The sequence below is a fragment of the Eriocheir sinensis genome, unplaced genomic scaffold (genome assembly GCF_024679095.1).
Source record: "Eriocheir sinensis breed Jianghai 21 unplaced genomic scaffold, ASM2467909v1 Scaffold542, whole genome shotgun sequence".
NCBI lineage: Eukaryota > Metazoa > Arthropoda > Malacostraca > Decapoda > Varunidae > Eriocheir > Eriocheir sinensis.
Window position 1 is genome coordinate 90,001 of NW_026111879.1, and position 24,947 is coordinate 114,947.

The 24,947-nt window shown below is 42.7% G+C and overlaps 1 protein-coding gene across 1 annotated transcript in view; it reads right to left on the bottom strand.

Annotated features, from left to right (window-relative positions):
* Positions 1 to 20,302, bottom strand: part of LOC126993011 (uncharacterized) — a 27,033-nt gene extending 6,731 nt beyond the window's left edge. The window contains exons 1-5 of the mRNA XM_050851833.1: positions 19,860 to 20,302; positions 19,292 to 19,584; positions 18,556 to 19,081; positions 17,650 to 17,889; positions 17,337 to 17,553 (exon numbers count right to left, since the gene is read on the bottom strand). Coding sequence (XP_050707790.1) covers positions 17,337 to 17,553; positions 17,650 to 17,889; positions 18,556 to 19,081; positions 19,292 to 19,584; positions 19,860 to 20,195 — 1,612 coding nt within the window. The 5' untranslated portion in view covers positions 20,196 to 20,302. The remainder of the gene's footprint in view (positions 1 to 17,336; positions 17,554 to 17,649; positions 17,890 to 18,555; positions 19,082 to 19,291; positions 19,585 to 19,859) is intronic.
* Between the last annotated feature and the right edge of the window lie 4,645 nt (positions 20,303 to 24,947).

A 24,947-nucleotide genomic window follows, 5' to 3' on the forward strand; every position in this document is an offset into this window, starting at 1 on the left:
AGAAAATAGGTTCTTATTTGTTTCAAAGTGATCTCAGTTTTATTAATTAAAGTATTTATTTCGTTGATATTACCGCTGTGGAGGAACTGTGTGTCGTCAGCGTATTGTACTAGAAGGCAGTTATTGATTTAGGTAGATATGTCATTTACATGGATATTGAATAATGTTGGGCCTAGTATTGAACCTTGGGGGACTCCATAGGCTACTGATTTCTTGGATGAGACGATGTCTTTAATGCGGACTGACTGTGACCTGTCATCGAGGTAATTGTCAAACCAGTAGGTGTCAACATTAATCTGTTGAAGTTTTCGGAGTAAGATGGTGTGGCTGACACTGTCGAAGGCTTTAGAAAGGTCGCAGAGTGTTAAAAGTGATATTTGTTTGTTATCTATATCATCATAAATTTTATTGGTAATGATTTGCAGCGCTGTCTCTGTAGAGAGTTTTGGTCTAAAGCCGTGTTGGGTTGGAGAGAGAAGTTTGTTACGTTCCAGGAATGACATTAATTGATTGGCAACTACCTTTTTTAATATTTTTGAAAAAAATGGAAGTAGAGAGATGGGACGATAATTTCCTATTTCGTCTGGGTTACCGTTTTTAAATAGTGGGGTGACAACAGCGTTTTTCCAGGAGGCAGGAAAAATGCCTGTGACGATTGAAGTATTTATGATGGTTGTGAGGTAGAAGATGATAACTATAAGTGAGTCTTTGATAAACCTTAGGGAAATGTTATCACAACCAAACGATTTAGTATTTTGAAGCTGTTTTACAGTTAAGATGATTGTGTTCTGGTCTACTGGCTGAGGTCTGAAAAGCGCGAGATTAGGAGGATTAGAGGGCGCGACCGGGATGTTAGGAGCTTCGTTAAGGTGATTACGGTTTTCGACTTTTAATGATCTTTGAGTTGATTCGTATGTGGTTAGGCCGACGTTCGCAAAGAACTTATTAAAATCCTCAGCTTTTTCACTTATGTTCTCAAGGGCGGTGAGTCGCCTGTGTTTTACTAGGAATAATAGTTTTTAATGTGTTCCAAGTTGCAGCTGTGTTATTTTTGCAGGTGTGTAGTTCTTGGTGGTAGTAATTTTTCTTTGAAGTGGTTAGTAGACGTTTGACATTTTTCTTTATTTCTTTATAGTTTTGCTGTATAATCATGTTATATCTGTGATTTTTTAATATCCTTTGAGCTTTCTTGCGTTCTGCTAATGCCTCTTTAATTTCATCATTGATCCAAGGTGCGGGGGGTCGGTGAAGAACGATATTAGATATCGGAGCGCTTCTGTCGAGACTGGTAGTAATGACAGATGTTAGTATAGACACCTGTTTATCGACATCGTCAGTGCGTAATATTTCATTTAGTGTGGAGGTTTCCTCTAGGATATGGGAGCATAGAAGGTCGCTGTTATATTTTCTTAGGTCACGTTTAGTTACGGTGATGGGTTGGCGCTTGGGTTTAAGGATGTTGACAGAGGCGCCTCTAAGCTCGTGGTCTGCGACCGTGCAAGGGATTACGTAGGAATGAGTGATAAGATCTGGCTTGTTAGTGATGATCACATCTAGGAGGGTTGCAGAAGTGGGTGTCACTCGTGTGGGTGTGTTTATAATTTGTGTCAGCTTATTGTTGGCTATTATACGTGATAGTTTACTGTTGGGTAGGAGGAGGTTGTCGTTGAGGTCACCTAATAAGAAAAATGTCTTTTTACGCATAATTAATGCCCTCAATGTGTCTTCTATGTGATCAAATGAAGTAGATCAGGCCTTAGGATGTCGGTAGATACTGTTTATAAGGATGGAGGGTAGTTTTCTGCATTGAACTTGGATACAAATTTCATCTACCCCTTCGTGTTTAGGTACGCCTGTGTTTATCGAAGCTGAGTGTAAGTCATTATGAACATATATACAAGCCCCTCCGCCTTTGGCTCTGTCTTGTCTGTAAAGTTTAAAGTTAGGAATGTTCGCGTGTGAGTCTGGGGTGTGTGTGAGTAACCATGATTCACTGATGCATAATATGTCGATTTGCCTTTCGTTGAGAGAGAACATGTATCTAAATAGTTAAATAAGCAATAACAGTAATTTGGATACATAAAGATAGAAAGATAGATAGACAGAGATAAGGGGTGGGAGAAAAATATAATACCTGAGTAGTTCGAATAAGCAATAAAATGTAAAAGGAAATCATATACCTTAAAATTAACGTGTATATACTTTTTAAAAAAATGTAGTTCTCTAAGCCTTTCCCCGGACTCTCCTCAACGCGATACAAAGAAACAAGAAAATATTGTGTGTGTGTTTAGGTTTTAACCCTCAGCCTTGCTTCGTCTCCTTCCTAGAACACGGTATTAGATTTTCCACGGCTCTTATTATAGTCTTGCGGGGAGGGCCAATCTAATTTTTCTCTTTTTGGCCACTCTACTCTATTCAGGAAGAGTAGGTAGCGGGTGTTTTTTCATTGCACTGTCTCCTCTGCTGTAAAAAAAAAAAAAAAATTAGATGGCCTCTCGGTACAAGGCCCATATTCTTTAGTGCGTCGCCACCTCAGTTCGCCCAACTCTATTCAGGAGCAGTAAGTAGCGGGCTTTTTTTTTTTATCATCGCACTATCTCCTCTGCGGTAAAAAAAAAAAAAAGATGGCCTCTCGGTCTAATGCCCATATTCTTTAGCGTGTCGCCGCCTCAGTTCGCCCGTTTGAAAAGCCTCACGTGGAAGTTCTTGAGGCTTTTCATGAACGCCCTTGTGATACTAATGATTGTTTGCACGATTTCCGCATCTTCAGTTCATGTACAGAAACAAAATAGTATACGTCAATACATAATTCCTTTCGCTCTATCCACTGACACTATTTTTCTTCCAATGCTTCAGCTCCGGTGCGTGTTTAGGCGAGGCGGATTAACTGTTTCATTGTCACGCTGAGGAGAGTGACGCTTGTTGTTGTTCGCACCGACACGCTTCCTGGTGCATTAGTTCGCCCTTCACGCTAATCAAAAAACTGTATGGACTCTCAATTGAGTTTTTGGCAGTTTATGTAAGTATGCGACACTTAACTAAAAGGTTTGATGGCCACGTGTATATGCGCTCTGATTTTTATGATAATTGAGTTAATATATGAAATGTGAAGTGATTTTGTGTTTTTTTTTTTTTTTTATTAATTTAAGCTTGTTTTATTATTCCAAGATTTTGTTTTCTATTTAATGTTAGAAGAAGAAGAAGAAGAAGAAGAAGAAGAAGAAGAAGAAGAGTAGGAGGAGGAGGATAAAAGGAAGACGACGCGAAAAATAAATCAGTTGATAGAAAACAGAATAGGCCGGGAAGGTTGAGAAATAACAAAGTGAATTAGAAGAACAAGAAGAACAAACACAAAAAAACAACACGAACTAAACAAGAAGAACAAGAAGAACGCCTACTTGAAATAATATGTGAACTAAGAGAGAGAGAAAGAAAAAGTTTAGAGAGGAGACATGATAAAATAAGTCACTGGCTTGCTTGACTCGTCTCCACCTGTTGCTCTTGCTTTCATCCTTCCCTCCCTCCTCCTCTCCTCCCTTCCCTCTCTCCCTTCATCTCTTTTCCTCCCCTCCCTCTCTCCCATCCTTCCTTTCTCCTTCCCTCTCTCCCTTCCTTCCTTCCTTGCTTTCTCCTTCCCTCCTCGCCTTCCTTCCCACGCTCTTCTTATCTCAATCCAATGCGTACGGGAAAATAATAAAAGGAGATTAGAGAGAGTGGGAGAGAGAGAGTTCAGAGCTACACAATCCTCCTTCCCTTACTTCCTTTCCCTTCCTTCCTTCTGCTCCTTCTCTCGCTTCAAATCCCTTCCTTTCCTTTCCTTTCCTTCCCTTCCCTTCGTCCCATTTTCTCTCCTCTCTTTTCTTTTCCTTACTCACTTTTTCTTTCTCCAATTTTCTTTCCTTCTCTCTCCCTCAATTTCCTTCCCTTCCTTCCAGTTCTTTTCCTCTCATTCCCTTCATTTCCCTTCTCTCCTTCCCTTTCCATCCCTTCATTACTGTTTCTCTCCTAGTTTACTTCCCCTTCTCTTTACTCATTCCCCGTTCATTCCCAGCCCACCATTCCTGTTGCTTTTCGCTCCCTTCCCTTCCCTTCCCCTCCCTTCCATTTCTCATATCTATTTCATTGCCTGCTATTCCTCTCCTTTTCCCTTTCCTCTTTTACCCTTCCTTCTATTTCCTTTCCTCTCACTTAGTTTCTCTTCCATTTCCTCGGTTTTTCCCTTCCCCTCAATACAGAGGAGGATGGCAAAGATGATTCAGGGGGTGAGAAACTAGCCGTTATGTTCTTAAAACTGTTTTTTTCCTTTCCTTCTCCTCTCCTTCCCTTTACCCCCATCCATTCCTCCCCCTCTCTCTCCATCCTTCTCTTTCCCTTTCTCCCCTTCCACCTCTCCCTTCCCCGACCCCTCCCTTCCTTCCAGCTCCTTTTCAGCCTCGTGAAGTTATTAAAAAACTTATGTCGCTGGTGATAAGCTTTCCACTCTAATTTGTGGCGCTGCTGCGATTTCCTCAAGGCAAGATTTATGGCCACTGTTCCGATGCCCTGAAACCTTTCTGTGGGAGCTAGTTCATTTAGGACCCCTCCATTACCTCCCCTCCCTTCCCATGTCCCACTCCTGTTCCTCCCTCTCACTGTCCCTCTAGTCTCCTGTTCCTGTTTATCTCTATCTCCTTCCTTCTCTACCTATTCCTCTTGTTCCTTCTTCCTCCCATTTCTCTCTTTCTTCAGCCCCTATATCTTCTATCTCTTCTTCTATTCTTCTTTCTCCCATTCCTCCCTTCTCCTGTTCCTCCCTCTCTCTCTCCCTCCCTCTGTCCCTTCCTCTGTTACCTAAAGTCCTATTTCTCCCCCTCCTCTCCTCTCTTTATTTCATTTACTTATATTTTTCTTAGCCATTTGCTTTTCTTCTCCTCCTCATGTCCCTCCCCTTTCTGTAGCAACCTTCTTCTCCCTTTCTTCCTTCTCCTGGTCTTCCTTTTCCTGTTCCTCCTTCTATCTGTCACTCTCTCCTTCTGTCTCTATTTTTCTCTCTCTAGATCTGTCCCTCCATCTCCTTAAGTCGGCCACTGTTCTGCTGCCTCTAAAGCCTTTCTCTGTAGGGGGTAATTCATTTGGATACCCCTCTTGACTCCCCCCTCCACTCCCCTCTCCTCTCCCTCCCCCTCTCCATCTCCTGTCCCTCCCTCCTGCTGTTACCTAATGGCCTACTGCTGCTCGTCCTTATACTTCTGTCACTTGTGTTTCCATTTTTTTATACTACTTTACTTTTTGTTTATGTAGCTGATATTTTTTAGAACCATTTCCCGTCCTTCTCCCCTTCCATGTCTGTCCCTTCCTCTTCTGTTCCTTTCTCCTTTCCTCCTCTTCTGTCCCTAAAATTGGTCTTCTGTCACTCTTGTCCTGTCCTTTCCTTCTCTCTTCCTGTCCCTCCATCTTATGTTCCTCCCTATCCTGTCTGTCTATGTCTGTCTGTCTGTCTAGTACCTAATGTCCTTGTATTCACCCTTCCTGCCTTATCTTCGTTCCACTTTTTCTTTCCTCCTGTTTCTCTTTTTTGTTTCCATTATTTTTCTTTCCTTTTTCTGTCTTTGTTTATGTAAGAGATAACTCACTTAGTACCCTTCCCCTACCCCCCCTGTCCCTCCTCTTTCGTTATCTATCTCTCTCTCTCTCTCTCTCTCTCTCTCTCTCTCTCTCGCCCTACGAGAGAGATAGATATGCTATATATCTATGTATATATGTCAATCAATTTCTTGTGTTTTTGTATGTTTGAGTTATTTTGCCCGTTTCATTGTCTTCCTGTGTCTTATATAGCTATTTCTATCTATCTATCTGTTTATCTATTTATCTGTCTATCTCTTCCCTCTGCCCTACCTTTCAATAACTTTCCTCCACATTTAAGCTTACACTCTCTCTATTTTCCTTTTTGCTACCTTTACCCCTTCTCTACTCTCTCTCCCTTCGCTCTCCCTCTTCATCTTAAACATGAAACAGCTGACTGTCGGTGCTTCACTCTCATTGGGCAACAAAACCGCCGCAACAACGAATACGAGGAAGTGGAGACGAAAAGAAGCCGTGTCCCTCATTTAGCCTCTGCCTTGCTTCATCATTTTTCTGCTCCACCTAATTTGCCTTTTTTTTTCTACTCATCTTCTCATCCTGCCTCGAAGCATGCCTCGGATTATCGTGTTATGAGTTTGTTCTATATATTTTTCAATGTCCTTCAGTTGTGTGTTTTGTATGATCTTTTTGTGTTTTTATTTGTGTTTTTTGTGACTGCACATTCTCTCTCTCTCTCTCTCTCTCTCTCTCTCTCTCTCTCTCTCTCTCTCACACACACACACACACACACACACACACACACACACACACACACACACACACACACAAACAAACAAATCCTCCCCCCCCCCCCACACACACACACATACACACACATAATGAGATAGAAATAGAGAGAAGCAAAACGACAGGTAGACTCACGAAAAGTATATACACGTTTTTTTTTCCTGTGTGAGGTTGGCGTGTGTGTGTGTGAGCAGTGTACACAAGCTGGGTCGCCACCGTTGTCGCCGCCGCCGAAGGGACCTGGGCCTTTCTAGCTCTCACGTCCGAAGGGAAATACTATGATGGGCTCTTTTCTTGGGACTATGAATGCGCTGGATCCTGAATGTCGGCCTGGCTTTCTGTTTGGAGAGCTGCTTTTTTTTTTTTTCCTCAGCCTTCGCGTATCTGTTTATGTCTTTTCGCCTGGTTTTTTTTTTGCGTCTGTCTCTGTCTGTCAGTTCGTCTCTCTCTCTCTCTCTCTCTCTTCTCTCTCTCTCTCTCTCTCTCTCTCAGTTGTCATTTTTAAACGTTCCATTTCCCTCCCTTGCCTCATCTTTTGGTCTTCTTTATCTCCCAAAATTTTATCTCTGTCTCTCTCTCTCTCGTCTTTGTCACTCTTTCTCATCATCATTTCATTTATCGCACTTATATTTATCTCTATAAGTTTTTTTTTTCACATTTCCGTTTTCTCCATTTCGCTCCCACTTCGTCTGGTTTCCTTAACTTATTTAACTAAGTTCCGCTTCTTGTCCTGCTTCGTTACTTAGTACTCTTTCACTTTTTTTTATTTCTGGCATAATTCCTTTTGTCTTCGTACCCCTTCCCTAATATTCCTGAAACTTATTGAGCCGGTCTTTTATTGTTCCTCTCTGCATCTTACTGAATTTCACCATCTGTCATTCATAATTTCTTTCACATCTCATTATTCTTTAACTCGGGAATTCAATTATTTACTCGGTAGAAAGCGAGAGAGATGAAAGAAAATAAAAGAGAGAAGCTGTATGCATTAGAGCGGGCGTCTCATTTTCTATTCAGTCTCGTGAGTGGGGGGAGGAGGATACTAAACATTTTTACTCTTTGCTCGAGGCGCCTCAGTAATGATGGGTAATGTGCTTACGCTCCTCTGTTGGAAACGAGTCGTAGTTTTCCTTTCGTATTCTGTTTTAGACGGAGTCTGGATTGATGATCTAGCTTTACTTCGCTGGTTTAAGAAAAAATGTTGGTTTCCGGAGTCAACATAAATCACTTATTTAGTGTTGAACTGTTTATTTAATCTTTGATCAGATATTTTATGTAACTTTTTGCCCTCTAAGTTACTCTTACTTATATCACAGTCTTTTATGAGCTTTCCATTTGTTTGTTTGTTATGTTAGATATATTTATTTACACTATATTAATAAATCATATTTTTTTACTGTTATTTGTTATATTTTTCGTTTATCTTTCAACCTACAACCCACAAAACATATCTCGAGTGAGTATTGCGTCATCCTCTCGAGTCCTGACTATTTCCTCCTCCTCCTCATTTCTCTCTCTCTCTCTCTCTCTCTCTCTCTCTCTCTCTCTCTCTCTCTCTCTCTCTCTCTCTCTCTCTCTCTCTCTCTCTCTCTCTCTCTCTCTCTCTCTCTCTCTCTCTCTCTCTCTCTCTCTCTCTCTCTCTCTCTCTCTCTCTCTCTCTCACTCTCACTCTCTCTCTCTCTCTCTAACTCTCTCTCTCTCTCTCTCTCATTATATTCAGAGGAAGAATCATGATCAGCACCTGACCGGAAGAAGAAGCAGACAGCAACATGAAGTGAGGTGAAGGAGGTAGTGGGGAGAGGGAAGTAGGCAATTGGAAGGAAGGAATGGGGAGAGGAAAGAAGGGAAGGAAGGATGGAATGGAGGAAGAAAGGGAAGAAAGAAGAACGGAATGGTGAGAGGGAATCAGGGAATCAGGAGGAAGGAAGTAAGGAAGGAAGGAAGAAATGGGGAGAGTGAAGAAGTGGAGGAAGGAAGGAAAGAAGGAAGGAAGGGATGGAGGAAGAAAGGAAGAAAGAAAGGAAGAAATATAGAAAGGAAGGAGGAAAGAAAGAAAAGAAAGGAAGGACGAAATTGGGAGAGTGAAGAAGGAAGGAGGGAAGGAAGGAAGGGAAGAGGGAGAGATTGAAAGAAAGAATGAAGAATGACCACAATATTGAGAGAGAAAAAAAAAAGAGGAAGCAGCGATAAAGGCAGAAAATGGAGAAGAAGGATGAGGAAGAGAAAAAAGAAGTAAGGAAGGAATGAAGGAACTAACGCACGAACTAACGAACAAAAGAAGAAAAGTAAAAAAACGGAAGTAAAGAGAGAAGATGGGAGAGCAGGCATATTAGAAAAGGCGGAAGGAAAATGGGAAGGGAGGCAAGAGAAAAGTAGGAAAAAGGAAAAAGTGAACTTGGAAGGAGCGGAAACAAAGGAAGGGCGGAGATAAATGTTGCAGTGGAGGAAGAAGCGGGGAAGGAAAAAAAGGAGGAGGCTGATTTGATAAGAGAAAGAAAAAAAGGATGAGAGAAAAAAAAAGAGAAAGAGAGAGAGAGAGAGAGAGAGAGAGAGAGAGAGAGAGAGAGAGAGAGAGAGAGAGAGAGAGAGAGAGAGAGAGAGAGAGAAACATTCATACATACACATACCTACATACGTACAGACAGTCAGACAGACAGACAAACAGACACGGCCAGTAAGCCCGGGAGTGAGCCAGTTTGTGTCCGAGGTGGCGCGGCCCCTGAGTTATGACCCCCTGTGCTCCCGATGCGAGGCCTGGCTGTGCTCCTGAGCCCCGGGATGATGCCACGGCCTGTGCTTGCCGGTCCCTGGTGTCGTGCTGTATTATGAGCCTTTTGACTTTAGTTTTCTTGAGAGATTTTTGCGGGTATTTCTTTTTCGTTTTATAGGATGATATATTTGGTTGAATCGTTGTGGTTTGTAAGTGTGTTTGATAAAGATAATGATGTAAATGTATGTCTGTTTGTTTGTTTCTTTGTTTATCTTTTTTTACATACTTTTTTTTCCGATGGAATTCTCCTAATACTGTCTTACTACTCATTCTTTTTCATTTTATCCGTTTCGTTTTCATAGTTTAGATTCTCTACTCATCGTTACTCCTACCTGACCTGGTTCTTGTTGATTTAAACTAATCCTTCGTATTCCTTCTTTTACCATTTCACGTTTCGTCGTTGTTGACTTTTTCTTTTCATCCCTTTCTCTACAATGTTATCTTTGTATATTATCTTCCAGGTATCCTTTTGTCTTTTTCCTTCATACCGTTTTTCACTCTCTCTCTCTCTCTCTCTCTCTCTCTCTCTCTCTCTCTCTCTCTCTCTCTCTCTCTCTCTCTCTCTCTCTCTCTCTCTCTCTCTCTCTCTCTCTCTCTCTCTCTCTCTCTCTCTCTCTCTCTCTCTCTCTCTGTGTGTGTGTGTCTCTCTCTCTCTCTCTCTCTCTCTCTCTCTCTCTCTCTTTATTTAAATATAATATAATATTTCTGTACAAAAAGGAGGCTCAAAATTACACTTTTTAGGTGTAACTCTTTCAAGAGCCTGTGTATGGGACAAAATTAACTGTCCACTGGTGCACACACGTACAACATACAAATACAAAATACATTCTCTCTCTCTCTATTTTTTTTTTTTATTTAAACATCAAGATACAATGGTATTCATATGACAGAAGGGGCGGGGGTATTGTCTCCATGCTAAAGACGACCTCTGTCTTGAGGTCGCCTATCTTAAAGCGTTATCTCGCACAATGTCACTAGTGTTGTGTTGTGCTTGTGCTCAGGCGTATGTGACTAGGGCGGGTAAGTGCGACTCCAGGCATGAGCCGCCACCTTCACCTGCTGGGTGTTCATTGCCCTAACGCCCACTTCACCCGTGAAGGCGTTCCGCCAGTGTGTCGTGGCACTCGTGACGGCCCTCTGGCACCTGGCTGTGCGGCTTTTCGGATTTCAAGGAGGAGGTCGTTAGCCACCGCCGCTCGTGGTGTGCTGGCTTCTCCTCCAAGGGACCCGTAGTGCCGCCAGGTGAGGTGTATGTTGGACCTGGGCCTTGTGTAGGACTGTGATGGCACCGACCCTTCTCCGGTGCCCGAGGCTGTCGAGCATACAGCGGGGGGCGTCCTGCTGGTGATGTAGCTGCTGTCCATGTTGCCGTTGCCGCCACTGGTGTCTATGTGGTTGCTGCTGCTGAAAGCTGCTGGCATCGCGGATGAGTCGCTCTGCCCTCCTCCGCACTCTGTCCAGCAGCGAGAGGTGACATTGGGCACTACTCATCCAGGAGAGAGGGGGGTATTCCATGACGGGCCTCACCTGAGCTTTGTACAGCCTCAGGAGGCCGTCTGCGTCGAGCAGGTGCCGCACGCAACGCAGGAGTGTCACCCTCAGGGAGGCTCTGCGCGCCACACACTCCAGGTGGCTGTCGAAACTGAGTCTGGAGTCGACCTCCACCCCCAAGATGTTGATGGAGTCCTTGATGACCAGGGTGTAGTCCCCAAACATCAGCCGTCCCTGCAGGAGTCTGGCGTCCTCCCCCGAACGCGGGGGAACGTCGTCCCCAGGCCATGATGTCACTAAGATGGTGGTTGGTGGCTTCGATCACGTCCGCAGTTTCCTCCCTGGTGTAGCTGTGGGACCGGGTGCAGTCGTCGGCGTAGGCTGAGGCCACTGGTAGGTCACGGAGCAGCTCGTCGAAGTATGCGTTCCAAAGAATCGGGCCCGGTACTGATCCTTGTGGAACGCTGGCAGTGATTGGGTAACTGCCTGACGTGCACCCGTTCACCACTACCCTCAGACTCCGGCCGTGCAGGTAGCTCGAAAACAGCTGCAGCAGTTGTCCTGTGATGCCGAGCTGTTCGAGCTTGGCCAGGAGGCCCCTGTGCCACACACAGTCGAATGCGCCAGCAATATCTAGGGCAACAACAAGTGAGGGGCGACCAGAGTCCAGGGCGTCATGCCAAGACTTGCTGAGCAGGAGGAGGAGGTCTGATGCCGAGCGACCTCTCTCTCTCTCTCTCTCTCTCTCTCTCTCTCTCTCTCTCTCTCTCTCTCTCTCTCTCTCTCTCTCTCTCTCTCTCTCTCTCTCTCTCTCTCTCTCTCTCTCTCTCTCTCTCTCTCTGGCGTAATCTCAAAAACACTAGATAAACACAACTCTCTCTCTCTCTCTCTGGCGTAATCTCAAAAACACTAGATAAACACAACAAAACAACAACACCCAGCAAAGTAAACAAGCGAGATATGGCCAATACAAAGCAGGCCCTATCAGAAAAACCTATCCTCGCTATAGGCCGACGAAAACAAAACAGGAACAGGATACATAGGAATACATAGGAAGAACAGACACCAGAAGACCTGTCGGTCTATGGCGAGGGTGTCTGTCTACAACTGCTACTACTAGTAATCTACGTGTGGTAGGACAGGATAGAATAGATGAAGGCTCCTCCCCACCCACCTCTCCCTCCGGCAATGTGCCGGCAGGAAATAGTTAGAAGAGAACACCATGTGTCTTTAAGGAAGAAAGGGACATGGAAATTTTACAGTGAAGAAAGAAATAAGAGGAAATTACTACCTTTAACTTACTACTAGTAATCTACGTGTGGTAGGACAGGATAGAATAGATGAAGGCTCCTCCCCACCCACCTCTCCCTCCGGCAATGGGCCGGCAGGAAATAGTTAGAAGAGAACACCATGTGTCTCTAAGGAAGAAAGGGATATGGAAATTTTACAGTAAAGAGAGAAATAAGAGGAAATTACTACCCTTAACTTACGCTACTGGTCTTCTTTCTTCGTTTCGACATTCTTTATTAACTCATTCATTATTTTTTTATGGATCTCGTGTTTCTCTTTCGTGTAGTAGTAGTAGAAGTAGTAGTAGTAGTAGTAGTAGTAGTAGTAGTAGTAGTAGTAGTAGTAGTAGTAGTAGTAGTAGTAGTAGTAGTAGTAGTAGTACTAGTACTAGTAGTAGTAGTAGTAGTAGTAGCAGTAGTAGTAGTAGTAGAAGTAGTAATGGGAGAAGCAACAGGATTAGTGATAGTTGTAGTAGCAGCATAAGTAATAGTAGTAGCGGTTTAACACCCATACACATAATCCAACCCAGGCCACAGGAGCACACAGACGGGGAAGGGACGACAACCCCCCCACCCTGCACACACCCCGCGCCACCCCAGACCCCAAGGGAGGCACCGACAGGCTTGGTTGCCGACACCCATCAGACACCCCGCCCACGGAGACTTAACCCGATTTTCCCAGCCCATATTTCCTTTCTTTTCACCCCCTTCTCCTGCCCCCCCGCCCCCCCCCCCCACACACACCCGAACCCCCTCCCGCTCCCACCCCATGCCCCCTTTTCTCATTCCTCCTGTTCTCTTTCTCATTCTCCTCTTTGATTTTGTTTCCCTTTTTCTTTCTTTTCTATTTCTCTCTTTGTGTCTTTTTTTGTTTGTTTAGTTTGCCCTCTTCTTGCACCCTTTTTTCGTTTATCGCATTTTCTTTCCCATTCTGCTTTTTTGTTTTGTTTTCCTTTTCCTCGTTTTCTTTCTCTCAGTTTAGTTTTGTTGTTTATTTACTCTATATAACCTCTCTTACTCCTTCTGTCCTTCCCATTCTCCTTTTCAGTTTTGTTTCACTTTTTCCTTAGTTTCCTTGTTTTCCTAGAGGGTTTTATTTTTATTATTTTTATTTTTCATATGTTCACTCCTCTTCCTATACATCCTTTCTTATTCCTCCTCCTGTTCTCTTTCTCATATCGCTCTAGTTTGGCTTTCCTTTCTCCTCCTTTTTCTCTTAGTTCTATTTTTTTTTTTTTTACATGCACCTTTCCACCCAATCCTATGCACCCTTTTCTCACTCATCTTCTTTTCCTCCTCAGTCTGCTCCTTGATTTTGTTTTCCTTTTTTTCTTCCTTTTTCCATTTCTATTTACATTTTTTCCTTACTTTGCATGTTTTCACCTCCCGTCACTTTTTTTTACTGTTCTGTTCTTAATCCCATTCTGCTCCTGTTTTTTTGTCTTTGTACTTTTTCCTTCTTCTCTTAGTTTTTTTTTGCTTTTTTATCTGTCTTTGTCTCTTTCCTGTACTGTCCATTCCTTCTGTTCTTTCCCATCCATAGATTTATTCATTATATATACACCCTCACACCGTTGCCAGATTGTCGTACTCAGAGCATATTATTTATCGATTTCTGACGCCTAACTGTTGCCAAGAAATATCGGGATTTAACTCTTTTAACGATAACTATAAATGAGTTTCGTTATTGGGGTAGGAAGTCGGGAAATATAAGCGGCTGAGTACGACAATCTGGCACGCTGCACCCTCTAAGCCATCATATATAGATTCATTAGTTATTGATATGTTGAACTTTACTGATGATCGAAGGCGTTTTGTTATTTTTTTTTACTGGGATTTGGTTCTTTATTCCATTGATAAATTTATAGCACACACACACACACACACACACACACACACACACACACACACACACACACACACACACACACACACACACACACACACACACACACACACACACACACACACACACATACACAATCCCCCCTCCCCCCACACACACACACACATATACAATCTCCCCCCCCACCCATACACATTCACATACAACCGCCCCCCCCTCCCCCCCCACACACACACTCCCACGCTCCTATATCACCCTCCCAGCATCCCTTCTTCCCTTCCACTTCCTCATTACTTTCCCTCGCCCTTCTTCCTTCCCCTCCCCTTCCCCCCACCCCCGTCTCCTTCCTCCTCAAAATGCACCCGCCGAGGTAAATTTACATACTTGATGAAATGTTGGTCTTCCTCCTTGAGACGGCTATCAGGCCTGTTTATTACCGGATATGGACAGTGAAAGGGATACTACCTCCCTCCTCCTCCTCCTCCTCCTCCTCCCACCCCGACACCTCTTCCTCTGATCCCTGTCCATATTTGCCTCCCTAAGAAGATGGGAAAGGAAGGAGGGTGGTACAGCGAGAGAGAGAGAGAGAGAGAGAGAGAGCGTTATAAGAATAAAGAAATAGATAGATAGTTAGATAGACAAATACATACTAATATAGATAATTAGATATAGATAGATTATGTGTATCGTGAATAGATAGATTATTACGGGAAAAAACTCCATTGTTCCTTTTCTTTGCCTCATATTTCCACTTTTATTTTTGGTTTAGCGTTTTTTTTCCCTTCGATATGTTTTACCTTATCTTACCTTACCTTACCTTACCTTACTTTACCATAACTTACCTTGCCTTTCCTTACCTTACCATATCATACCTTACCTTGCCTTATCTTACCTTACCTTACCTTACCTTACCATACCTTACCTTATCTTGCCTTTCCTTACCTTACCATATCATACCTTACCTTGTCTTATCTTACCTTAGCTTACCTTACCTTATCTTACCTTCCCTTACCGTACCTTCCCTTCCCTTACCCTCCCCTGCCTTACCTTACCTTACCTTATCTTAACTTACCTTACCTTACCTTACCATACCTTACCTTTTAACTCTTCTGCCTCCTTTTTACTCACACCCACACACCCATTCAAACACCTTCCCATTCACCAGAAGCCTCACAATCGTATCTCTTCTTATTTTTCTTTCCCTTTCCTCCTTTTTCTCCCCTTCCCTGATCTCTCACTCACCCTCATACGATTTAGGCGGTGGGCTACATAGGCCCATCGTGCACCCCCCCCACAGCATAACGAAAGTGCATTTTTCTGAAGCTTTGGGATGTCCCCAATACCAAATGGAACTTTAACAGGAAAAATCTAGGGATGCAATAGGGGTAACTCTCATATGTTTTGAAGGTACCGTAAAAATACCACATCGGTGAGCGTAAAACAGTTCTTATTCAAAGCTGCCTCCTGACCTTACTTTTTTACACAATTAAGCATGTGACGTGTCATTTTAAAGGATTTTCATCAGTCTTCACTTTAGTATATAACAAAATACAATATCTTAATTATATTTACGAATAATGTCACTAACACACATACCACCACAGTTTCCTTCGCAAAATCATAGCAAAATATATATGATAATGTTGGATAACATTTCCTTCCATTCAGTGGGCAATATGAAAGTTATAAACTTCTTAAACTCATACATCTCTTCCAGTGACTCTCTTGAACAATAAATGTTATATCACAGATCTCAAAATTATGAAAATAATATGGTTCCTCACAGACATGCACAAGCCAACATAAATGTGTAGCTGTAGGTTATAATAAATGCGGTCCCACTATAGTATTTAAGGCAGAGCTAAATACAGTATATCAAACATAAATGTACTACATCTGCTAAAAAATGTTTTTCTTATATTATTAATAGTTTCTAGAATAGTTGACTACTTTTAATTCATTGTCACTCATCATCACTTTCTGATTCTATTATATTATTCCTGTGCTCACTTATGTAACCTATGTCAAAGTCACTATCTTCAGATTCACTTGCATCTTCTTTTTCATTGATATTTCTCTTTGTAGTAACATCTACTAGCTCCTGGGGAAGCATTTTATTGTTGTACCACATTGGTTCCAGTCTGTTATCCACACGTATCCATCCATGATCTTCAGGGTCTGGTATTTGTGGGTGCTGTATGTGGGACCATTTCCAGATACAAACCTGATAATTCACGCGCTTGATGTGTTGCAATAGAGATTCACGACACGGAGGAAGTGCACTCATGTCGATATTTGTTGTGGGAACAATACCATATGAGCAGAGATCAATGATCTTGGCATGGCGAACTGAATCCACACTGGTAAGGCGATTCTTCCCATACATAGCACATGTGAATGCATCCAGCTCTTTGACCACATCTCTAGACACCATCCAAGTATCTCCCAACTTGGAGAGAGGGCCAGAGAAATTCAGTGCTTTATGCATAACTTTGATTGGCTTGACTTTTCCAATCCCCTTAAAACAACTGGTCGAATCGCATCCTGAATATGCATGCAGTGCCAACAGTGCTGTACAATGCTCTGAACCTAATTCTGCAGCAAGTTCTCCAATGTTTATCAGTCTTTGCTTATTGCCTGTCCCTGTTTCGAACAAAATTTTGATGCCCTTCAACTGAGATGCATAGTGCAACAAAATGAAGAATATGTCTGTGTCAGGGCTCTTCACTCGGCAATTATGATATCCTTTGGTCTTTGCATAGTTACAAATAATTACAATAGAGTATTACACGTGTATCTGTTTCTTCTTGTGAGAAGTGGAGTATGTCTATTGTTTTCCTTTCAGTGGTGATTCCATCTACTGATGTCAAGAGATAAGCAGAACCTTCAGATATGATTGTGACCTCTCGACCTTTTAATTTTGGCGCATATTCATCCTTGGTCCATTCTTTGACAAGAAGATCAATGAGTTGTTTTTTATTGTCATCGTTTGCAAGAAACATTTTCCAGTCTGGCGGCTTTCTGGTGCTAGCACCCTTTACAATGAGCTTCTCAGTAGTTCCCCTACGCTGCCTCTCCATTGTCTTGATGGAACTTGGGTGGTAGGAATCAGTGCTGAAAATTACATCGCCTTTTCCCATCATATTGAATATCTTCCCTGATATGAGCCTGAAGTTGGTAGGAATTTCTTTCATACAGTAGAAGACAGCATTTCCATCATGGATTACCAGGGTGTCTTTGATTGGTGGGGGTTCATCGTTGGGAACATCCTTCGCTACATGATGGAAAGCCTTTGATTTGTCAGTCTTGGCAAAGAAACCATCTGCAGTTGCCAAACTATATGGCACAGGAGTCAAGGGATATTTCATCAACATTGGTAGGTCCAATTTGATATTTTGTTCCTGGCATTTCACGAATAACTGGAATACAAAGTTGGATTGTTGTTTGTATTGAACCACCTTGTTTTGGCTGTTGGTAGCTTTGGCTGTTTTTTTCATAGCTTCAAGTGTCTTTAGTTTCAGTCGCTGGACAGGTTGAAAGAAATATATTCCTTGTTGAAGGCGGCTGGAGATAAATTCTGCCTTGGCTTCAGCACCAACTGATTCTGCCTTCAGCACATCTCTAGTTATGTCTGTTGATGCAGTAGCACCAGAGGACAGAATTACTAGATCGTTGGTCTCCATGTTGAAAGGGTTCAGGAAGCTCTGGATCGAGAGTTTTACTTTCTCTACGGCCTTCTCACTCCTCTTGATTCCAGCAAGCTTGATGTCTCGGTGTTGGTTTTCTGCACTACCACAAACCATTCCAGCAACCTGCAAAGTGGCATTGACATACTGGGATCGTGCATGTGTTGACCGGACCCATCTTTGATATGTACTGAAGTTGGTGAGAAGGCCAGACACACCTACAGCACCACCACCTCGAGACTTGGCATGTCTCATGAAAGTCTCCTCCATAGTTTTGTCGACATCACACCGATTTCCAGGTATCATGGAGCGGGCTACACTGAATGCTCCTAGTCTCAGAAGATCCACAGCACCTGGATGTGAAGCATCCAAGTTGGCAAGGAACACGCCAAAGTAAGTGAGATATCTTGCATAGTTCTGTCCACCAAAACTGAAGAACAGGTCTGCCATTTTGTACATGGACTGTGCATAGAGGTAGAAGTTATTATCCTTCACGGATTCTTGCAGAGATAATACAAGCCAAATGTGATCCATATAGGATATCCACAACTGTGCAGTTTTGCCTATCACTCCTTCCAATACATTCTGACGAAATTCCATGTATCCATCTATATATTTCTTCAGCCCTTCATCTCTGAGAGCTTTGCTGTGAGAGTCAGTGCAAGGATGATACACAAGATCGTTGAGTATTCTGTGAGAATCTTCTGGTAGAGAGTTACATTCCGTTGGAGATATTTCTTGATATTTCTCAAGCAATAGCTGTTCAAGACCTTCAAGTACGGCCTTGTGGCAGAACATGGCCCTGTCATAGTTTTTGCCTTTAAGAACCCCATCTAATGATCCGGAGACAATCAAACCTGCTTCGAGTAGAACATCAGACAGACCTGAACCTGCCATCTTTTTCCCCACCATCTTCAGGTAAGCACACGTAACATGGAATGTACCAATCATGACAATGTGTCTCTCGTACTCTGTCGGGTTATTCCAAACTAATGGGTAAGCCTTCATGCATACCCCTAAATCAAATGTTGTCACTACGTACTTTTGTCCAACCTCATCTGTTGCCTGTTCTGCACATTTCAAGCACTCTTTAACAGTCTTGTATTCTGTTATGGGTTTCGGAATCACTGGGTAGTAGTCAATGACTGTTATCTGTTGAGGTTTCTTTCCTGTCTGAGACAGGAAACCCGACCAGGCAGGAACTATATGTCCACTTTTGTACACAGTTCTGGCAATGACCCAAAGCATTTGTCTTCGGGTAGAGTTCATTAGTGCAGTAGCCCCTTCTGGATAATGCAGCTGGTTTATGTGCAGCCGTGGATCTTTTCTCATTGTCACATAGCAGTCCGGTAATTCAGGTTCCTTGAGTTCCAGGGACCTACGACCAGTCTTTGGGACACACGGTAATTCCCTGTGAGTCCCTTCTGCACCAGATACTTCCTGTAGCATTATGCCATGTGCTGTGTGAACTGAACCACCGCCAGTCATATCGTTGATTAACATGTCAAAATTATCAAACTCTGAATGGAACAGGGACAGTGGACCAGGATTCCGGACAATCTGGTTAGTCAGCAACGTAGAGGAATCTTCAACACACTGTGCTATAGCAGTTTCCAGCTCCAGTGAGAAGGCATAATTCTCTGAGTGACCAAACCTGCCGAAATACAAAGTAAAACAAATGTATGAATTTGGTAGAATGGAACTAGTTTAAGAGAATAAATTGTCAGTTACTATAGGTCATTCAAAGTACACAGAGGGTTGCTGAGTAAATAGTACGTTGAATTTCTACACTATCTCCTTGGGCAATATATAAGCAACAATACCAATGTTAAAATGTCAAATTCTACATAGTATTGATGCGAACCTGTTCAGCATGGTGACGAGACGCTCACTTCTGAACATATGTCGCAGAGTCAAACACATCAAAACATGCTTAGGGAGCTTCCATTCACTGTTGGTGGCTGCTCTACAGATATCCTGAGCAATGGATGACACTAATCGCTTGGATTTTTCAGTTCTTGGGGACGATGCACCATATAGCATGTTAGACAAGAATTTTTCTAAAGATGAAGGCAAACCAATGTCTGAGTTGATTAGAGATTGGGCAGTTGGTGGCCACATCAACTCTGCAGAATTCTTGAAAGCGTTCAGGATGTCCTGCAAAATATTTCCATCGTATGTGAAATCTACATGTTTTTCTTTTCAAAATACTGTGATTCTACCTGTTATTTTAAGTATTTAGTCACTCATTTTCTCAAACCTCAAAATTTAAAACATTTAGTATTTGTGATATTTATAATATGTATTTTTCTATTCAAATTATTGTTGATGTAATACATATATGCAGCATTACATGTTTAATATATGTAATAATCATACATCTTAGATAATCAATATAACACGGAAAAAAATAATAATTTTTGTCAATATACCTGATGTAGACGAGCTCCAGCTGTTTCAATCACGTCTTTGCTGCCCAGTTCATATGCATATTTCATGACTTGGTTGATTTCAACATTGCTGTTGTACAGGATATATGAATGAAATTGTCCCAAGGGGCAGAATGATAAGTGACTTCCATAATGCTTCTCCAGTTTTGTTTTCAAGTTTTCACTACGGAAGTTAGGATTTTTATGATCTGAGTTCTCCAGAGTATGTCTATATGTGTCACATAAATTTTTTAACATCAAAATGTTCCGTTGCTTCAGCACCACATCATCAACAATTTTACAAACACTAGCAAATGCATTAGCATGAGCTTCAACCATCGATTCTTGCTTCTCTTTCTTTTCTTTGTCAGGACTTCTCCATTTTATGGGATCTTGGCAATACTTGGCATGGCATGACCTGTGATATTTGGCTCCGCAAGCATACATGTCAACTCCTCTTATTCTGGTTAGTAGCTTTTGGTCTCTTCTCTGCTAAATCCTGGATAAACTTGCCGCCGTCCCGATCGAAGACTGACATCCCTTCGGTGGTCCAGGTTCCTCCACTCTTAATCTTTCTGCGACCTTCATTGTTACAGAAGATACAATCTGGTTTGAATTGAGTGCTGTCTCTTGAAGATTTCTTGCGACTAGACCTGGAAGTTGAAGACACTTCAGTGTCAACTACTTGAATGTCCAGACGATGTAGATTGGCGCAGAATCTCTGATAACAGATTTGATGGTATCCATGTTTATCATTTAATATATCAGGAATTAGTTCACATGTTGACTCCATACGATATGGGGAATCTATAGGCTGTGCAAGGCGTCTCCTTTTGATATCCTGTAGTCTTAGCAATCTAGATTGAGGATCTGATACAGTGGAGAATGGCTTTATCGCTCCATATTTTTGTCCCTCCATATGAAGCACACAGACAATCTCAGCATCATCAACATTTGATCTATTCCTCTTGGAGTGAGGTGTTCATTCTTCAGTGCCATCATGTAACTAGCTCTCTATCAAACTGAAAATATAGTGAAAAGTTTACAAGAATTGTGTATGTAAAATATTATTCAATATTTTTTTATGATTGTGCTAAGGAAACTGTGGTGGTACGTGTGTTAGTGATATTATTCGTAAATATAATTAAGATATTGTATTTTGTTATATACTAAAGTGAAGACTGATGAAAATCCTTTAAAATGACACGTCACATGCTTAATTGTGTAAAAAAGTAAGGTCAGGAGGCAGCTTTGAATAAGAACTGTTTTACGCTCACCGATGTGGTATTTTTACGGTACCTTCAAAACATATGAGAGTTACCCCTATTGCATCCCTAGATTTTTCCTGTTAAAGTTCCATTTGGTATTGGGGACATCCCAAAGCTTCAGAAAAATGCACTTTCGTTATGCTGTGGGGGGGGTGCACGATGGGCCTATGTAGCCCACCGCCTAATTTGTCTCAATATTTTTTTTCAGCTCCATATCTTTTTTTTTTTTTACAGCGGGTACTCATAATTAACTTTCTTTTATTTTTTTATCTTTTTTTATCTTTTATCTTCCTGCTTTTTGTTGCTTTCATCGTCGTCATTGCCGTTATTTTTAGCCTTAACCTCTTTTTTATTTTTATTTTATTTGAGTCGTCTACGAGGCCATCTGCTTCTTTTGTTTCTTCTTTTTTTATTCTTTCTCTTTCTCTTTTTCTTCTTCTTTTTCGCCTTCTTGTTCTTGTTCTTCTTCCTCTTCTTCTTTTTCTTCTTTATCATCATCATCATTAACATCATCATCTTCTTCTCCTCCTCCTCCTCCTCCTTCTTCTTCTTCTCTCTTCTCGGTTTTCTGTGTTCCAAGATGTGGGTGGCCTCGAGTTACCTGCCTGAACACCTAAAGAAACATAATGAAACAGAGGAAGAGGGGAAGGGGGGGAGAGGAAGGAGACAGATAAATGAAGTTGGAAAGGAGGAGGAGGTACTGAGAGATGGAGGAGGAAAGGATGACAAAGGGAGATAGGGAGTGATGTCGGAAAGGATAGGAATTGGGAGATGAAGGAGGATAGGGAGAAACGATTATTGGTGACGGAGGTACGGAAAAAAAGGGAGGTTAAGGGATGAAGGAAGAAAGGATAGAAAGAGGTTATGGACAAAAGGGGAAAGGAAAAGGAGATTAGGGACCTCAACGTTGCCAGATCATCTTACTCATCCTCTTATATTTACCGACTTCTGACCCAAAAACTGTCTCGTGGACCCCAATAAGGAGATTCACTTATAATTATTGTTAAAATAGTTAAATCCTGATGTTTCTTGGCAACAGTTAGGCGTCAGAAACCGGTAAATACTATGCTTTGAGTACGACAATCTGGCAACGGTGATTGGGTTTGAGGGGGAAAAGAATAGGAGGTGGGCGTTAGGGGGGAAGAAGGTGAGGAAAGGAAGGGGATGGGGTTGAGGGAGAAGAGGAGGTGGGCGTTAGGGAAAGAAGGTGAGGAAAGGAAGGGGGAATGGGGTTGAGGGGGAAAAGAATAGGTGGTGGGTGTTAGGGGGAAAGAAGGTAAGGAAAGGAAGGGGGGAATGGGGTTGAGGGGGAGAAGAAGAGGAGGTGGGCGTTAGGGGGAAGAAGGTGAGAAGGAAAGGAAGGGGATGGGGTTGAGGGGAGAAGAATAGGTGGTGGGTTAGGGGAAGAAGGTGAGGAAAGGAAGGGGGGATGGGGTTGAGGGGGAGAAGAATAGGTGGTGGGTGTTAGGGGGAAAGAAGGTTAGGAAAGGAAGGGGGAATGGGGTTGAGGGGGAAAAGAATAGGTGGTGGGTGTTAGGGGGGTTGAAGGTAAGGAAAGGAAGGGGGGAATGGGGTTGAGGGGGAGAAGAATAGGTGGTGGGTGTTAGGGGGGTTAAAGGTGAGGAAACGAAGGGGGGAATGGGGTTGAGGGGGAGAAGAATAGGTGGTGGGTGTTAGGGGGAAAGAAGGAAAGGGGGATGGGGTTGAGGGGAAAAGAATAGGTGGTGGGTGTTAGGGGGTTGAAGGTAAGGAAAGGAAGGGGGGGATGGGGTTGAGGGGGAGAAGAATAGGTGGTGGGCGTTAGGGGGGATGAAGGTAAGGAAAGGAAGGGGGGGATGGGGTTGAGGAAGGGTGGAGGAGAACCAAACACTCGACAACACACTCGAGCAAACAAGACGGAGACTCAGGCAAACAGAGGAAAGAGCAGTGAGAAGACAAGGAGGAGGAGGAGGAGGAGGAGGAGGAGGAGGGGGAGGGTCTGTGATGGTGAAAGTTTCTTGAGACAGAGATAGAGAAAGGGATGCAAATGTTTCCTTTCCTTCCTTTAATCTCTGCCATCAGGTGAAAGGCGTACACGACAGGTATGATGTTGGTCACCCTTCCGTCTGTATAAGAAAGAAATATATGCCAGAAAAAAAAACTCCATTCCTATTTTTTCTTTGTCTCATATTCACTTTCGTTTTCAGTTTCCTATTTCTCCCGCACGATCTTTTTTTACCTTTCTTTTCTAGCTCCTCTGTCTTCTTTTTACTCTTCCCCTCACACCCACACACCCAAACACCCATACACACACCCACACACCCAGACACCCAAACACCCATACGCGCACCCTCACACCCACGCACCCAGACACCCAGACGCACACCCTCACACCCATACACCCAGACACCCATACGCACACCCTCACACCCACACACCCAAACATAAAAGCAGCAAATTGAGGAAGAGAAGCGATGGTAATAACAGCGGTATGGAGCAGGTGATGTAATAATGACTGTCGAGGTGGAAGTATGCATGAAAAATATATAGCATTCTTATGTTTATTTCATTTATTTGTGTGTATTTTTTCACTTGTCTATTTGTAATTCTTTTGCAGGAGAATTTAAAGTTGGAGTCAGACGTAATTCTCTTGATGTTGTTTTCTTCTTTTCTTAAATTTATCTAAGTCGAAGTAAACACTAAGGAAATTTTTTAAAGCACAATAATTTTAAAAAAGCAGACTAAAATAAAAATAAAATAATGACTATAATCGTATCATAAATAGATTCGGTTGTCACTGCTACCAATCAAACATAATCCTCTTGATGTTGTTTTCTTCTTTTCTTAAATTTATCTAAGTCAAAGTAGACACTAAGGAAATTTTTCAAAGCATAATAATTTTAAAAAAGCAGAATAAAAAAAGAAAAAAAAGACTATAATCGTATCAAAAATAGTTTCGTTTGTACGGCTTTCACTTCTACCAATACTACTACCATCACCTCCACCATCATCACCACCCCAAAGACGACCATCATCACCCCCCCCCTACGCTACCATTACCCACCCACCACCACAACCACCATCACCCCTTCTCCCACCACCACCACCGGAAGAAATCACTCCGGGCCCCACAACACTTCCTTTGTCAGGATTACACGGGACTAAAGAGAAGAAAAAGAAAAGGAAAAAAAAAGACCTAGGGAGAGGGAACAGTAAGAAGAATAAATGACCCAATTTGCATATGTAATACTATTAAATTTCTCTCTCTCTCTCTCTCTCTCTCTCTCTCTCTCTCTCTCTCTCTCTCTCTCTCTCTCTCTCTCTCTCTCTCTCTCTCTCTCTCTCTCTCTCTCTCTCTCTCGCTCTCGTTCTCTCCTATCCTCATTTTGCCCACCTTCTCTGTTCTTCCCTTTCATCTTTAACCCCCCCCCTCAAGCTGCTCCCTCTCTCTCCCTTCCTCCTTCTCACTCCCTCTCTTCATCCTTTCCTCATTTTCCCCTCCTTCTCAGTGCTTCAGCTCTCTCTTAATTACTCCTAGGTTTTTTCCCTCCCTCCCTCCTCCTTTCTCTCTTTTCCCCTCTTTATCTTCTGTCCTCATTTTGTCCTTCTCAGTTTTTTCTCTCCCTCGTCTTTATCCCCAACTCCTCCCTCCCTCCCTTCCTTATCCTACCCACACCTTATTCCTTCCTTCTCTCTTTCCCTCTCCTCCCCTGCCCTCTTTATCTCCTCCTACCCCGTCCCTCTTCTCTCATCTTAACCCCTAAACTCCTTTCTCTCCCTTACCCCCAGCTCTTGTCTCTCCCGCCCTCCTCCCATTCTCTTTCCTCATTCTACCCTCACTCTC